The sequence below is a fragment of the Vulpes lagopus genome, chromosome 6, assembly GCF_018345385.1.
Source record: "Vulpes lagopus strain Blue_001 chromosome 6, ASM1834538v1, whole genome shotgun sequence".
Classification (NCBI taxonomy): Eukaryota; Metazoa; Chordata; class Mammalia; order Carnivora; family Canidae; genus Vulpes; species Vulpes lagopus.
The window spans coordinates 78756831-78773267 of NC_054829.1; the positions used below are offsets into that span (position 1 = coordinate 78756831).

The following is a 16437-nucleotide window of genomic DNA, read 5'->3' on the forward strand; positions in this document are numbered from 1 at the left end:
TGTAGTTTTTTTTTTGACAATTGTAGTTCTAAATAAATATGAATCTGCAACAAACTGTGAAGAAAAAAAATTAGTGAAATCCAGATTATGATAGATTCTATAAGAAAATGCCATAGATAACTAAAAATGTGATGAGAAAAGGAGGGGGAAAACAAGGAGACTATTTTAGTCTAGATTAAAAGGAATTTAAGAGGTTTTTACAATCAAATATAATGCATGAAGATTGGACTTCGGATCAAAACAGGAAAAAAAAAACCCCGCTATAAAGAATACATGTGGGACAATTGAGTAAATTTGAATATGAGCTACAAGTTAGATGATATTAAGTGAATGTTACATTTCTTGAATATGATGATACTATAGTTATACAGAGAATGTCTTTGTTTCTTTGAGATACATGCTTATACTTAGGGATTAGAGTGTTGCAAATATGGTTCAATGAAAACCGAGAATATGGCAAAATCATAATAATTGTTATATCTAGCTAAAGGCTACACATGTTTCATTGTACTATTATTTCAATTTTGCTGTGGCTTTGAAATTTTTTAAAATTAAAATGAGGGGAAATAAATATTGCAGAGTTCAATATTCAGTACACTGGGTTGTTTTTTTTTTCTCCTTTTGCAATGCAGAAGAGGACAATCTTTAAAAAAGTGAAGCCAGTATAGATTTCTATCATAAGGTAATGAAAGGTCTCCTAGAAGTCTTCATTTTATTTTTTTTTTAATTTTTATTTATTTATGATAGTCACAGAGAGAGAGAGAGAGAGAGGCAGAGACACAGGCAGAGGGAGAAGCAGGCTCCATGCACCGGGAGCCCGACGTGGGATTCGATCCCGGGTCTCCAGGATCGCGCCCTGGGCCAAAGGCAGGCGCTAAACCGCTGCGCCACCCAGGGATCCGAAGTCTTCATTTTAGGCCTGGTGTTGCCACTTAAAACTTTTGGCTCCAGGATGCCTGGGTGGCTCAGTGGTTGAGCTTCTGCCTTTGGCTCAGGGCATGACCCCAGGGTCCCAGGATCGAGTTGCCTGTCAGGCTTCCCGCAGGAGCCTGCTTCTCCCTCTGCCTATGTCTCTGCCTTTCTCTGTGTCTCATGAATAAATAAAATCTTTAAAAAATAAAAATAAAACTTTCAACTTCGATTTGCCTCATTCTCACCCCAACCCTATCTACCATTTTTTAAAAAATCTCTTTTACTCCCCAAGTTACAGGAGGGAGGGGAGTGGGAAAAATTCACATTTCACAAGCATATATGATATGTCATAAAACCGTGGATTGTGGCCACATTCAGATATGACATATCATATATGCTTCAGAGCACTGCCCCACATCCTTTCTTGTGAGGGTGTCCCATATTGTGGCATCAACTCTGTCGCTGCTGACATTGTGAGTCCTTTCTGTGTAAAGTGTGGGAAATGGAACAGAATGAGGTGACAAAGGCAGAACTGCCAAAGATGACAGAATCATGTGTTTACACGTTTCTCCTCCGTCTGCAGCTCTGAGTCCTCCGTTTTTTTCTTTTTTTCTATCTCCCTCCCCTTTCTGGCACTGCTTAGACTCCTCTGGGGGTCATTTCCGGAGTGGAAGCCTTGCTCTGTCACTCCGCCTGTTTCCTTCCCCTTCCCCCTGGCAGTTACAGAACCATGTGTTGAAAATTTCTCGAAGGGGGACCAGGTGGTTGGCAGTTGCAAATAACTAAATTTAAACCTTATGAAACATAGCACTAATTTGGGTTGTTGTATAAATTTATCCTAAGGGGGGAAAATATATATATATATATATATATATATATATATATATAATATGAAGGGAAAGACAAGTAGAGTGCTGTTTAAAAAGAACACAGGTAATACTAACAACCACAAAAGCATCACACATAGGGAAAAGCTTGAGCTCTGGTGTCAGGTAGGCAAGAGCTTGAAACTCTGCTATGCCGCTTACTGGTTGGATGCTTGTGGACAAGTTACTTTACTTCTCTGAGCCTCAATTCCTTGTCTACAAAACAAAACAAGAAATACCTACTTCTTATTAAGATGAAATGTCACAAGGTAATCTTTACCGCTTGGCTGAGGCGCTTCTGAACATCTGAACATTGATCTGGTACCATCGCTGGTTCAACTCAATGTGATCCTTTCTATTCCACAAGAATGATTGAGCACACAGCCAAAATGGGGCAAGGGGGGCGGTTGAGTAGTTCCTCCAGGGCAAGATGGGAAGCCCTTCCTTAAAGTTTTTTACAATTTAGATTCATCCTGATATTATCAATGCCTCTCAAAACTTTATTTGAAGACAAATCGTCTGGGGCTCTTGTTAAAAGGCAGATTTTTATTCCATAAATCTGGAGTGAGGCGGTAGTTCTGAACATCTATTGAGCTCCTAGGGGACCTGTGGATGCTGCACTTCCACTAACCCTCTTGGATTAAAAGGCCCCAGGGCATATACTGAAGAGCCAGGGATCTCTTGGATTGGGAACACACAGGATCTCCAGGCTCTTCGCAATTTGTCCTCGTTCTTATTCTGGAGCAGCAACTCACTTAACATGTCCACTATTATTTCTCTTTCTATTAAATGTGATGTTCCTTTCACTTTGTTTTAATGAAGTGAAACTCCTTTTCAAAATGAGCTAACAACATTGTCAGCTGCCCGTGGAAATCTCACTCAAGAATTAAAACCAGGTGCTCGCTTCGGCAGCACATATACTAAAATTGGAACGATACAGAGAAGATTAGCATGGCCCCTGCGCATGGATGACACGCAAATTCGTGAAGCGTTCCATATTTTTAAACTACCCCAACAGTGTGAAGTTAGAATTCCTTCAGGGTGATGCCAGGTTCCACTCGAAATTTATTTGCAACCTGCTTGGGCACAGAAGCCATTGTCTCCACAAACCTTGGTGTGGTTGAACTGACAGTTAATGTGTTGTGACCTGGAGTTCACCGTTAAAAGGGTCACCCAAGCAAAGTCCTGGAGTTTATTTGGTTATTATGATTGTTGGCACATCCTATGCAATATATCTAAATTGAATTATGGTATCAGATAAAATTATAGATGGGATTAAAGCTTGTGTATCGTCCATTATCATGTGTAATCAATAAACGATTTAATATTCTCTTGAAAAAAAAAAAAAAAGAATTAAAACCAGGAGCTGCTCTGCAAACATGAAAGAATGAGCTCTGCTCTGGAAAGTCAGGAATGAGAGAAGCAGCCCAGCAACCAAGTGCTCTGCGTGCAACATCAACCCCCAGCCCTCAACAGGGGGCGGGAGACCTGCTACCTCTTGTCATTGTGAAAGTGAGAGAGGGGGAAAGCAAACTTCTGAGAGGTAAGCTGTGAACGTGGGCCTTTCTCTCCACCCCTCTCTCAGGCCTGCCAGGCGGTGCTGACCCACCTCCCTCGGGGAGTATAGATGCTCAACCAGCATGTTCTCACCCACCTGAGGCCCCCATCCCTTTGAGAGCCTCTGGGGAGAGCAGGCCCAGAGATTTTTAAGGTTTGATTTAGCATAAGCTTAATGTCAGGTGTTTATGTGAAAGAGTTGGCTAGATTTCTCATTTCTGATCTCTAAAAATAGCTTCAAGATTAAAATGAAAATCGACCAAAGCAACAAGCACTTATGGAGAGTCCGTTAAAAGCCAAGAATTAGGTTAAGGACTGTGGAAAATTAAGTTTAATGAGAAACTCCCCTGCTTTCAAGCAGTTTAAATATTATTAAAGGAAATAGGCAAAACAAATGCTAAAAGCTACAAGACATGAATAAATGTAACTGTGAAACAAGCAACAAGCTGCAACCCACAGAAACTGGAATGATGGAGTCCATTAAGGGATAGTCTGTTTGTGCCTAGTGAGTGCCATGGAGCCTCTGAATACACATTCATATGGACTGTGAATAAATGAGCTGATGAACAAGTAAGTGAATGCAGAACAAGACTGTAATTTCATGAAAAATTAAAGCCATTGTTCCCTGTTTTATTTTTTTTTTCTCTTTCTGAACTGGTTATCAGCTGGTAGGCTCACATCTGACATAGCCAGCCCATTACTTTGCACCCTTTTAACTGATGGCAGCTAAGCCCTTAGAGTGCAAATCACCCCTTCCTCTGCTTTTTTTTTTTTTAAAGCATACTGCTTGTATACTGGTAGCTCTATCTGCTGAGAACTTCCCTCCACTCTTTGCAGCTATCCTGAAAGGAGGCGTCCAGCCTTAGAAAGAACTGTCAGCAATTTTTGCATTGAAGAAAATAAGGTGGGGAGGTGGGGAAAAGAGTTACAAAGCAGATGGTGTAGAGAAGGTACAATGACAGCAAAGGACCGAGCCTTTCTGGAACAATGCAGTCACCCAGCGAGCTGTGGTTGGCTGCTGGGGTGCCAGAGCAGCGTGGGACAGAATGAGGACCAGAGCCTGGGCCCTGCTCAAAGGCAGAGGTGCTTGACTGCTGGTCATACGCAATTGTACCTCACTTTAGTGATATGTTCTTTTTTTTAAAAAAATATTTTATTTATTTATTCATGAGAGACACAGAGAGAAAGAGGCAGAGACACAGGCAGAGGGACAAGCAGGCTCCATGCAGGGAGCCTGACATGGGACTCGATCCCAGGTCTCCAGGATCACACCCTGGCTGGCTGAAGGCAGCGGTAAACTGCTGAGCTACATGGGCTGCCCAACTGAACAGAGTAATATTCTGAGTATTAGGAACTGGGAAATAAAAGCTATTGGGATATATGTAACTCTGTTCTAGAGATTAAGCCTTGCTCTGTTCCTTTCCTACTTACACATTGCCTATTAAGTGCCCATTCAGAAAACCTGTTGCTTCTCTTATTGTGACCCTGTGTGTGTGTGTATGTGTGTGTGTGTGATCAATAACGTTGTTTAAGGAAGATTTGTGAAAGACTTGAAATGGGCAAATTTTTAAAAATTAGATTTCCAGGTGTCTTCTTAATGGAATACGAAGTACTGTTTACAACACCTTTTAATCTCATTTTATAGGGTCTGTGTGTTCATTATGTCTGAGGGATTTTACAACTCTGTAAATTGTAGACAATTGATGGTGGTGTCAAAATTCTTGTTCATAGAGGTGCAAATGACCTTTGCCAAGGTGATTGTACAATTGGTTCCACCATAGGGAAGAGGTCAGTTTTGCTCCTTTTAGCAAATTCACTTCAGTACTCCTGATTGCCTATCTTCATATCTGTTCTTTGAATTGTTTTTCACATCTTACTGGTTTCTTCATTAATTAATGAGTTAAAAAAAAACATTTGACACACATCCATTTTATATGTGTATGAAGGCCATGATTTTATTTCTCTTAAAAATTATCCTTTGCCACAGTGAAAACAAACTAAACAAGATATCAGAAATTCATACCTTCCTGGCAATGAAGAAAATAGAGCAAATTATAAGTTTGTAATTTCAAAACAGGGTATTTTGTGTACAAAATGAATGTTAAAACTTTACCCACTGGAGCTAGTAAGTTTAAATACAGCATGTCACCATCAGTGTTCTTCAAGCATGGTAGTTCTTAGAGAACGCTGTGGCATATTTAGATCTTTTTTTTTTTCTTCAGTAGGAACTCTATGTGATTTTCCTGTTGTAGAGGAGGAAAAACTTTTCCTCTACCCTCTTCTGGTAAGTGAGTGAGGCTTGCAAATAAAACTGACAAGAGATAGATGAACAGGAGAAGGATTTATTTTGTATGCAGTCGAGTTTCTCTCTCTCTCTCTCTCTCTCTCTCTCTCTCTCTCACACACACACACACACACACACACACACACACACACACACAAAGAGGTGCTTAGGCCTACAAGCTTATATACCATTTTAACACAGGATGACAAATTATGGAGAAGTATCTACATAAAAAAATGAGTTGGGGTTTCTAGGAGTGGTAAATTGTGGGAAGGTAAATATATGGAGGAAATGAAGAGACAGTAAGGATGATTTTAGTAAGATCTGTTTATGCAGATTCATTACAGTGCTGACTTTTTATCTCCTGGGATAAGGGTTGTCTTCTCCAGGTGCTGGAGAGAGAAGGGGGCACAGCTTCATAAAGGGAATTTTATGTTCCCTTTACAAAGGGAAATGTATGCCTCAGTGAGAAAGGAGGGTAGAGACTCTCCTGTGTCTGCTATGTATTAACTGCCTTCAGCTCAAAGTAATCCTTATGCCAAAGGGGCATATTTTGAGGTGGCAAACTCTGGTCCACTTTATTGACATCACTTAGGCTGCTTTATGTATGCCTGCTCCCTGAAACCTGTACAATAATTAAATTACTTCTTGTGATATAAGCACTGAAGATGACCTATAAAGCTTTCGGAGGCAGGTCTGGGTTTCTGCACAGCTGAGCTGCCTTCCTTTATTTTCTCATCACATCTGGCTCACAACTTCTTACCATGAGGAATCCACAAAAGAGAACCTAGATTGGATCAGAACTGTTGCTTTAGCCAAAATAATTAAAGTCATAACTAGTTCACTCTCTGGAGGGTTTGGAAGATGATGTAAGAGCAACCTTATTTTATTTCTGACATTTATATAGCATTTCTAACATGTATGTGCTTAACCATTATTCTATACTGAAACTCCACATACTAATCTGGAATTATGCATTAACTGAAAAAAAAGCAAGGTGAAAAACAAGGTCTACAATATGCTAAATATACATTTTTTATGTATAAAAAAGGAAGGGAGATCAGAGTCTATATTAGAATTTGCTTGCATATCATATGAATGAATTTGAAAGGATATATATTTTTTAAAGATTTTATTTATTTATTCACGAGAGACACACAGAGAGAGGCAGAGACAGAGGCAGAGGGGGAAGCAGGCTCCCTGAGGGGAGCCTGATGTGGGACTGGATCCCAGGACCCTGGGATCACCACCTGAGCTGAAGGCAGACGCTCAACCACTGAGCCACTCAGGTGCCCCCTGAAAGGATATATTTTAACCCAATAAGAGATGGGAACAAAATTAGACATTTGGAAGACAAGGATGGAAGGAAGATTTTTAATTTATATATGATTTTATGCTTTCTGTTTTTTGAATCTCATGACTATATTATTTATTTAAAAAATAAAGTTTTCAAAAAATTTTAAAAATGTTTATAAAGTACGCTACAGCCCACTAGGCTTTTCTTAAGTTCCAACATTAACAACATGTCACAGAAATAAAATAAACACCAAAATAAAATGTGAACTATAAAATTATTTAAGTGTGTCTATATTCGTGTGTGCTATATGCACCAGAATGGTGCACCAGGACAAAAGCCTGAGGAGGCTGTATGCTCCAAACAATTGCCCCCTAGCACACTGAGGGCACAGTTACTATTGGGCAATAATAATATTATGTACAGCCTTTAATGTGTGATCAAACAGGTTTACAGGATTAGGGAATTTGTGATTGAGAAAAAAGAAAAGAAAAATTGCAAACATAATACTAACACCTGATTCTATCCCATGCTAAAGCTCCAAAAGAAGGATTTCAGTTTTCAGGGGACCTCTGATAATACTTAATCCTTAAGCACTTCAGTTACAATTGGAGCTACAATTAACTATGTTTTAAGACATTTGGAAGATTATTAAGTTTTCGTCTGTATTGGACTGTATGGTGCTTAGGTCAAAATATTGTTATGTAAGGTCATATTAAAAGTCTTACAAAAAAAAAGAGATACCTACCACTTTGTGGTATTATTGAAATCTTTAACTCACACAGGGCTGGGTGAACATCTTTCAAGGAAGCCCTGGGACATGGAACTTCTACTAACTTTAGGACTCGTCCTTACCCTCATATTAATCCAAGTAAAAGCAACACTAAAACAAAAAATAGATACCAGAAAGGCTGGGAAAAGAATGATTTTCCTTAAGATGACAACTCTACCGTGTTCAAGTATTAAAATTATAGAATGAAAATGTATAGAAGTGGAAAGCACAGACTTGGGAATTAGATGAGACTACATCCTAGTTCCATTGTTTACTAATTACATAACCTTGGGCAAATTTGCTAGCCTTTCTGAGTCTCAAGTTCTTTGTTTATAAAACGTTCAAAATAATACCCACTTTTCAAGTATCTTTGAGGAGTAAAAATAGTTAACACTTATGATTCTATATACCAACCCTGCTCTCAGCACTTTCTATATAAGTCTGTTAATCATCAAAATGACTTTATGAGTTAGGTACTCAAGTCAAATCCAAGAGGGCTGAGGGACATTGAATAACTTCCCCAAGGTCACACAGCCAGATGTATAGCTTAGCGGTTTAGGTCCACAATGCATGCTCTTTTTCCACCACAGAATACTGATAATGCTTAAGATGTTAAAAAGCACTTGTTGTAGAGCTTTAATGTTCTAATAAAAACTGAATAATAGGGGATTACATAGAATTTTTTTTCTCAGCTAACAATCTGTGCTCGAGTACTTCAGTCAAGGACCCAAAGTCCTTCTATATTTTTGTTCTTCTAATCTGCCAGAATTGTCTCCATCCACCTGGTCCAGGGTGGCTCATCATTTTTTTAAAGATTTTATTTATTAAAAAAATTTTTAAAAAAGATTGTATTTATTTATTCATTATATATATATATATATATATATATATATATATATATATAGAGAGAGAGAGAGAGAGAGAGAGAGAGAGAGAGGCAGAGGAAGAAGCAGGCTCCATGCAGGGAGCCTGATGTGGGACTCTATCCCGGGACTCTAGGACCATGCCCTGGGCCAAAGGCAGGCACTAAACCGCTGAGCCATCCAGGGATCCCCCAGGGCGGCTCATCATTATAGACACATCTTTATATACACATTCCAGGCTACAGGAGAGGGACAGACAGCCATGTGTTCACTCTTCAACAGCATCTCTGAAGTTGCACAAATTATGTTAGTTCACTTCCCACTGGCTAGTGTGTGGTCATATGCACACATCCAACTGCCTCTTTAGAGACTACAAATGTACTTTTTATTCTGAGAGACAGAGAGTGAAGGAGAATGGAGAATAAAGCAAGTGAGGCAAAATATTTAAAACATAGAGAGTATATATATATGTGTGTGTGTGTGTGTGTGTGTGTGTGTGTGTGTATAAGTGTATATGAGTGTATATGAGTATTATCTATACTATTCTTGCAAGTTTTTTGTAAGTTTAGGTTTGTTCTCTCTTGTTGCCAGAATGCAAAGCTTTATTATTAACTGTTTTGAACAAGAATAACAAAAAACAAGTGGATACACCTAGAAACATAGCATCTCCCCCAGCAGCAGGCAGGGTAGGGAATACAGGTGGGAGGGAAAGGCCTGGGGTATCGCCCTCTGCCCAGCAGAAATGGAATCCCAGAAAAAGCGTCAGCTTCCCTTCATCTCACTGCGGGTGCTGAGATGATGTCACCCAGGGAAGCCCAGGACAGCAGCTGGGGGCAGAAGGCTGAGCAACCAGGGAAGGTGGACAGAATGGTCCTAGGATGACATCACCAGAAAGGCGTCATGAGCTGGGGGTGTTGCAGATATGACGTCACAGCAGCGGAGATGGATGGCATGAAGCTACTTATGTGCTTGGCCAAGCTGATGAAGGAGCAGTAGACAGCCATCCAGGCACACCACTTCAGCTTGAGCAGGAGGCTGTACATCCTGAATATTATGCCGAGCAGGTTCATGGAATCCAGCATCGGGTCATCCAGGCTGAATGACACTGGCAGGGGCTTGTACTTCAACACTTTGTTTGCCTTCCATGCATCTGACATATTAAGTGGACATGGTGGATCACAGGGTATCACTCTTCCTTCTGTCAGTAGTTTTAAAGTAAAAAAAATTAAAGATGTTATTTATTTATTCATGAGAGACACAGAGAGAGAGAGGCAGAGACACAGGCAGAGGGAGGAGCAGGCTCCATGCAGGGAGCCCGATGTGGGACTCGATCCTGGATCCCCAGGATCACACCCTGAGCCAAAGGCAGATGCTCAACTGCTGAGCCACCTAGGCGTCCCTAAAGTAAAAATGTTTCAAAAGTTTATTTATAACTGAAAAAAAAGCATCTACTTCTTAGAACTTAAATGCCAGGCGCTATTCAAAGTACCTCTGGCAAAACTGTTTTTCCAGTATCTATTATTTTCTTCTAAAATTAGTATAGCCTTGATGGGCCAGGGAAGGGGTAGGGAGCAAATCCTGCCACCTGTTTTTCTCTTTCTTTCTTTTTTTTTTTAATTGAAGTATAGTTGACATATAATGTTATCTTAGTTTTAGGTGTACAAAATAGTGATTCAACATTGATGTATATTACAAAATGATCACCACAACAAGTAGAGTTATCAGTCACTGCTTTTTAAAATAAAGTTTATTAGAGCACACTCATTCATTTATGTGTTTTTTTATGGATACTTTTGTACAACAACAACAGTCAAGTAGTTGCCACCAAAACCATCTGGTCCACAAAGCTGAAAATATTCACTGTTAGGCCCTTTACAGAAATAGTTTGTTAACCCCTAATGTAAACTGGTAGGTCTCAAAGTTTAATGAAAATTAGAAACACACACACACATACACCCACACGCACACATCTTTCCTGAGTCATTTGTATCACACTCTTTTACCCCTTAATACTTAAGTGTATATTTCCTAAGAACAAAGATATTTTTTACATAATCACAGTACAGTAATGAAATTCAGGAAATTTAAAATAAAAAAATACAATATTTTATCCAACCTACAGTCCACATTCCAGTTTTGTCAATTGTCCCAAAAATGTCCTTTACAACATTTCTTCCCTCCTCTTACACAGAATCTGGTCCAGAATCACATATCGCATTTTTGTTTCTCCTTTATGAGTGGTTTTTCATGTAGTTTCCCTATTTTCAATAGGATTTTTCATCTTTTTATTCAATTTTTAGAAATTCTGTGTTAGAAGTATTAGCCCTTTATCTCTGATATATGCTGCAAAAGTTTTCTTAACAGTTTGTCATTTGACTCATGACTTTGCTTATGCTATGTTTTTGCCTGTGTACTCACGCAAGAAGATTTTTTAATGTGAAACTTATTTTTGCATCTGAATTTTGAGTCATAGTTAGAAACTTCTACACTGACGTTAAACTTGAATTCAGTCATGTCTTCTTACAGTGCATGTATAGTTTCATTTTTTATATTTTGATCTCTGATTCATTTGGAGTTTATTTTTATGTGAGGCAAGAGGATTGAACCTAATTTCATCTTTTTTCCAAATGGCTGCCCTGTTGTCTCAATAGCATTTATTATTTTTGCCCCAGGGATTTGAGATCCCATCATTATCATATATGAGATTTCCATATGCATTTGGGTCTATTTCTGGACTTTTAATTCAATTTCATTGGTCTGTTTGATTATGCTTGTGCTGATATCATATGTTTCTAATTATAGAGGTCTTGCAGAATATTTTAATTGACATGTCTATTCTCTCCCAAAGCAGCTCAGATCCATGAATTTTAAGAGACCTTAAATTTTTGTCAGAAATATGTTGTGAATTTAGATTTTATAGATTTTACAGTTAAAATAGTATATTCACATATCCAAATTGTTCCAAACATACTTAAAAGTTTTCTTATCACCGAAGCAGTTACCCAAAAAAGCATCTTTCTTTGCCATGTATTCCTAGATACTTCAGGATGTTTATTTTTCCATACAAACTTTATTTCTTATCAACTAGTCTAGTTCCAGAAAAACAAGTGTTGGTGTTTTTATAGGGATTACGTTAAAGTTCTGAATTAGGTACAGGTACAGAATCAGTATCTTAATGATTTTGAGACCAGATTAAGGCACATATTTCCATTTGTTTTGATTTCTTTGTGTGTCTTTCAGGAATTGTTTACACTTTTTAAAATGTATATATTCAACATTTTTTGTTTGGTCTGTTCCTAAATATTTATCTTTTTTTGATACCCCTGTACATGGACATTAAGAGATTTGAGATTTAAGAGATTTGAATGTTGCATGTTAATTTTATATCTTGTTACCTTACTGAGTTACTTTATTGTTATCTAAGTTTCATAATTTCCTAGGGTATCACTGTCCCACTGAAATATATGTAGTCAGATGTGTGATTTTAAATTTTCCAGTAGCTAAAGTAAACATAGTTAAAAGAAACAGATGAAATAATTTAATAGTATATTTCATTTAATTCAATATATCAAAATATCATTGTAGCATAAAATCAATAGTAAAATTATTAATAAGATATTATAAATTCTTTTTTTCTATAAGGTGTTGAAAATCAAGTGTGCATTTTACATTTATAGCTTATTTCAATCTGGACCTTAAATTTTTGTCAGAAATATGTTGTGAATTTAGATTTTATAGATTTTACAGTTAAAATAGTATATTCACATATCCAAATTGTTCCAAACATACTTAAAAGTTTTCTTATCACCGAAGCAGTTACCCAAAAAAGCATTTTTCTTTAATATTTGCATCCATACTGACAAAAGTGGTTCTTCTTTTTCAGAAGAACTGATTTTACTTTGTAGCAAAAGCATCTATCCATTAAGAAAATTCAAAAATCCTTCTGTCAACTCGGTATTACTAACATTAAAGCCAAAAGGGGATTTCATGAGCAGAAATTCAGCCTTGAAGTGCAGAAAGAGGGGCACCTGGGTGGGTCAGTGGTTGAGGATCTGCCTTTGGTTCAGGTCATGACCCCCGGGGTCCTGGAATCGAGTCCCGCATCAGGCACCCCGCAGGGAGCCTGCTTCTCCCTCTGTCTATGTCTCTCTCTCTCTCTGTCTCTCTCTCTCTCTCTCTGTCTCTCATGAATAAATAAATAAAGTCTTTTTTAAAAAATGAGGAACAAAAGCCTCTCAGGGGTAACTCTCAACTGATGGGGGACGACAACCTGGAGAGATACTCCTGCATGTCTATTTATGTGAACAATTCTGAGAGACCCTCTTGTATACCTCTCAAGAGGTCAAATGGGACCTATCCTCAATGGTGACCTTGATGATGCACACTTACATTGTCACCTCACCCTCCCTCCCTAATTTCCTCCTGTACTTCATGCTGGCCCCATGGAATCACCTCCTTCAAAAACCACTGGCATTTACGTCCTCATGTCAAGCTCTTTTTTCAAAGAGATTCAAGCAAAGATACATCTGAAAAGTTAGGAGCATGGGGCATGTTTGAAGTTGGAGGGCTTGTAGAAAAATGAACCAGAAATATCTGCTAAGTCCTTCAAATTACAGTAAAAAGTGACAACTAGAAACTTGAATTTAAATTTCTTTCTTATTAAATTAAGTAAGAAGAAAGACAATGTTAAAACCATAGTTTGTACTGCGTCTGTATAAGAGAATATTCTTATCTTTAGGCATATACAACTTACTCTTGAATGTTCATAAAAAATATATGTATATATATATATATATATATATAGAGAGAGAGAGAGAGAGAGAGAGGAGAAAGAGAGGGGAGAGAGGGAGGTTCTGGGTAAAGAGTATATAGATGTTTCTTATACTATTCATGGAGCTTTTTTTGTAATGAAATTACTTCCAAATAAAAAGTTTTAAAAAACCATCATAAACTCCTTTTCAAAAACAGCAAACTTCAGCCATATAATTTCAGAGTCAGCAGCCTTTTATCTTTTTAGCACCTACCCATTAAAAAAATGTCCTGATGATGCTTACAAGTTAATATTCTTAAATTCTAAATTCTTAAAGGTTCCAATTTGGGCTCACTAAAAAAAAAATAAAGGAAATATTCACTTGGAAGCAATTATAAACACTCACACTTTCCCCCACTTGAAAACAAAAGGTAATGTTGGCTATTGCCTTTAAAATCGCGGCTGCCCCTTCCCTTATCTTGATGACCTGGTTTGCAGAGGCACTGTGTAATTTCATTAGAAAATGGTAAAACAGCTGAGACATTGGGTCCCAAGGTCATGCGCTGCTGTGATTTCTTTCCTGGATTTCTTGGAAACTTGGGTCAGGAAACCTCTTGTTGAGTTATTGAGCAAAGATAATACAGATATGGTGGAGAGAAGCTCTGTTAATGAACAAAAGGTACACTTTCCAGCAACTTGAGCAGATGTGTGTGAGGCAGCTCTAACCTGTCAAGGCTGTCAGAACCTTTATTTACAACCGATAATATACAATTTCTTCACTTGCCAGAGTCCTACTCTTGGCACAGCTCACAATCGTCATCTGCTCTAACTGCTCATTTGCAGCTTCTATTGTTTTTAAATGATACCTGTCAAGTCATCATCCATCTATGCTTAAATATATTTAGCACCAGGCTGCTCATTAAACCCAAAATAGCACTACTAAAGTCCATGTCTTTGTATACACATTGATCTTCTTTGAGTTATTATTTTTAATAGTAATAAAAATTTAGGAAGAATTTAAGTGACAATCAATAGGAAAACTGTTAATTCACTGAAATTCTAAGTTATTAAAAAGAGTAAGTTGGATCCATGTATACCTATTTGAAAACAGACTACAATATATTATTAAACAAAAAATGAGAGGTTATAAAATAGTTTACATAATGTTTTGATTTTTGTACAAAAATCTGTAAAGTTTATATCCATCTGCAAAAAAAAGAATAGTCTAGAAGTATAAATTCCAACCAATTTCACACTGAGGAAGATGGTGGAAACGACTCACTCCCACTTTTTTTTCCTCACTGATGGAAGAGTTTCCTTTACATTTCTGACCTCTTGGCCCTTATTCCTATTCCATTCCTCCGAAGTGTCTGGGTAATATGACTTATTCTCTCCAAGTCTTATTTCCAGGTAAGGAGCAGGCATTAGAGAAATATCAATCCTGCAGATAGGTAGAGGGATAGGTTTGCAGAAGTGAACAGGTGTAACTCAATCATGTATCTTTCCCTCTGCTGGGAATCAGACCTCAACAGAACCCACTGCTCTGCTCTTCCATCCCATGCTGTAAGTTTTGTAGAGTGGAACTTCTTAGATTATATAGTATTCTCGATAACTGGAGCAGTTGAATGCTACCTTGGGGTTTGGTATTAGCAAGGCCCACTGTTGTCTCCCATCTAGACCACAAACTATAGTAGTTCTAACAATAACAAAGCTGACATTTTGATGTCTATCTGCCCCACTCTTTATCTCCTTGGTTCTGAACTTGGATGAGTAATAAATGTCATTCATTGGAAGCCCTCAAGTATGAAAATAATATTCTCTTTTTATTTTTTATGCTTACATATAATTAGGTTTTTTTGTAATGAGCATGTATTATATATAGAGATATAGATACCTCTAGATAAGGGATATAAGGTCATAAAACCTATACCCTCACAGTTTTTACCTATTATTGGGATTCCTGCCTTCTTTTTGATTTATATTATTCTTTATACTTCAATTACTTAAAGCAGTGCCTTCCAAGCTTAGAAGGGGTGCTTTGCCTTGACCCACTCTCTACTCCCTTGGACATTGGGCACTATTTCTCTTGTTGCATATTTACTTTTTCCCTTATTATTTAAAACATCCAATTTCCCTGCTGTCAAGGAGGCCATTACCTTTCTATTCCATTAAGTCATACCTACTCCAATTGAGAAAAAACTATCCCTATTTTTCTGGGCCCCAGGATTATTTTCCTTTGGTAATAGCCAAAATATCATCTCCCAAACATTTAAGGAACACCTTTTTCATTTTCCATATCATGACCTTTACATATATAGAACATTATATTCTCACAAATCTTTTTTTTTCCTCCAGGCAAAATATGCCCAGAGTTCTTAACTATACATCCTGTGATATGGTTTTTAATTCCCTCTAATATTGGTTACTCTCCTTGCAATGGCCCCCAGGTTGTTGATAAGCCTCCTAAAAGGTGTTAAAGAATGACAACCAAAGTGGAATACAGTTTTTTAAAAATTTTATTTATTTATTCATGAGAGACACACACAGAGAGGCAGAGACATAGGTAGAGGGACAAGCAGGTTCCATGCAGGGAGCCTGATGTGGGACTCCATCCCACAGGATCCCACCCCAGGATCACGCCCTGAGCCAAAGGCAGACACTCAACTGCTGAGCCACCCAGGAATCCCAAGGAATACAGCTCTCTGGGTGTGATTGACCAGTGCTGAATAGAAAACCTACTTGTTACAAAGATGGTATACTCTTATCACAGTGGCAAGAGTGGTATGCTCTCATTTTATATGTTATATTGGTGGTCACATCAGAGGATTCACTTGTATTGGGCTTATTGTGATAGAAAACATATACATCACTTTCATCCATGCTGTTGGTGAAAGATTGATTGCTCTCAACATATAAATATCTCAGGTAACTTCCAAGCTAAATTATAAAAGCCCTCCTATTTCCTATAGCAATCATCCCTCCACAACCAAATACTCTCTTTTGCCTTCTAGTTACCCCTCAACCCAGGTGACTCTCAGTCTTTCTTCTCTGAGTAATTTGAAATTACTCTTGTAAATGATGCTAATAAGAAAAATCCAGTAGTCTCTTTTCTGGTCCAGTCCTGACCTCTGTAATGAAT

At 37.9% G+C, this 16437-nt stretch overlaps 1 protein-coding gene and 1 non-coding gene across 2 annotated transcripts in view; one reads left to right on the forward strand and one right to left on the reverse strand.

Annotated features, from left to right (window-relative positions):
- Positions 1–2674: 2674 nt before the first annotated feature.
- On the forward strand, positions 2675–2781 carry LOC121493953. Its single transcript, XR_005988603.1, has one exon. It is a non-coding gene; the product is annotated as a U6 spliceosomal RNA (small nuclear RNA).
- Positions 2782–9344: 6563 nt separating this feature from the next.
- LOC121492822 (PAT complex subunit Asterix-like) overlaps positions 9345–16437 on the reverse strand; it is a 36500-nt gene continuing 29407 nt past the window's right edge. Inside the window, exon 3 of the mRNA XM_041758008.1 lies at positions 9345–9746. Within this exon, the coding sequence (XP_041613942.1) occupies positions 9433–9705 (273 nt within the window). The 5' untranslated portion in view covers positions 9706–9746 and the 3' untranslated portion in view covers positions 9345–9432. The remainder of the gene's footprint in view (positions 9747–16437) is intronic.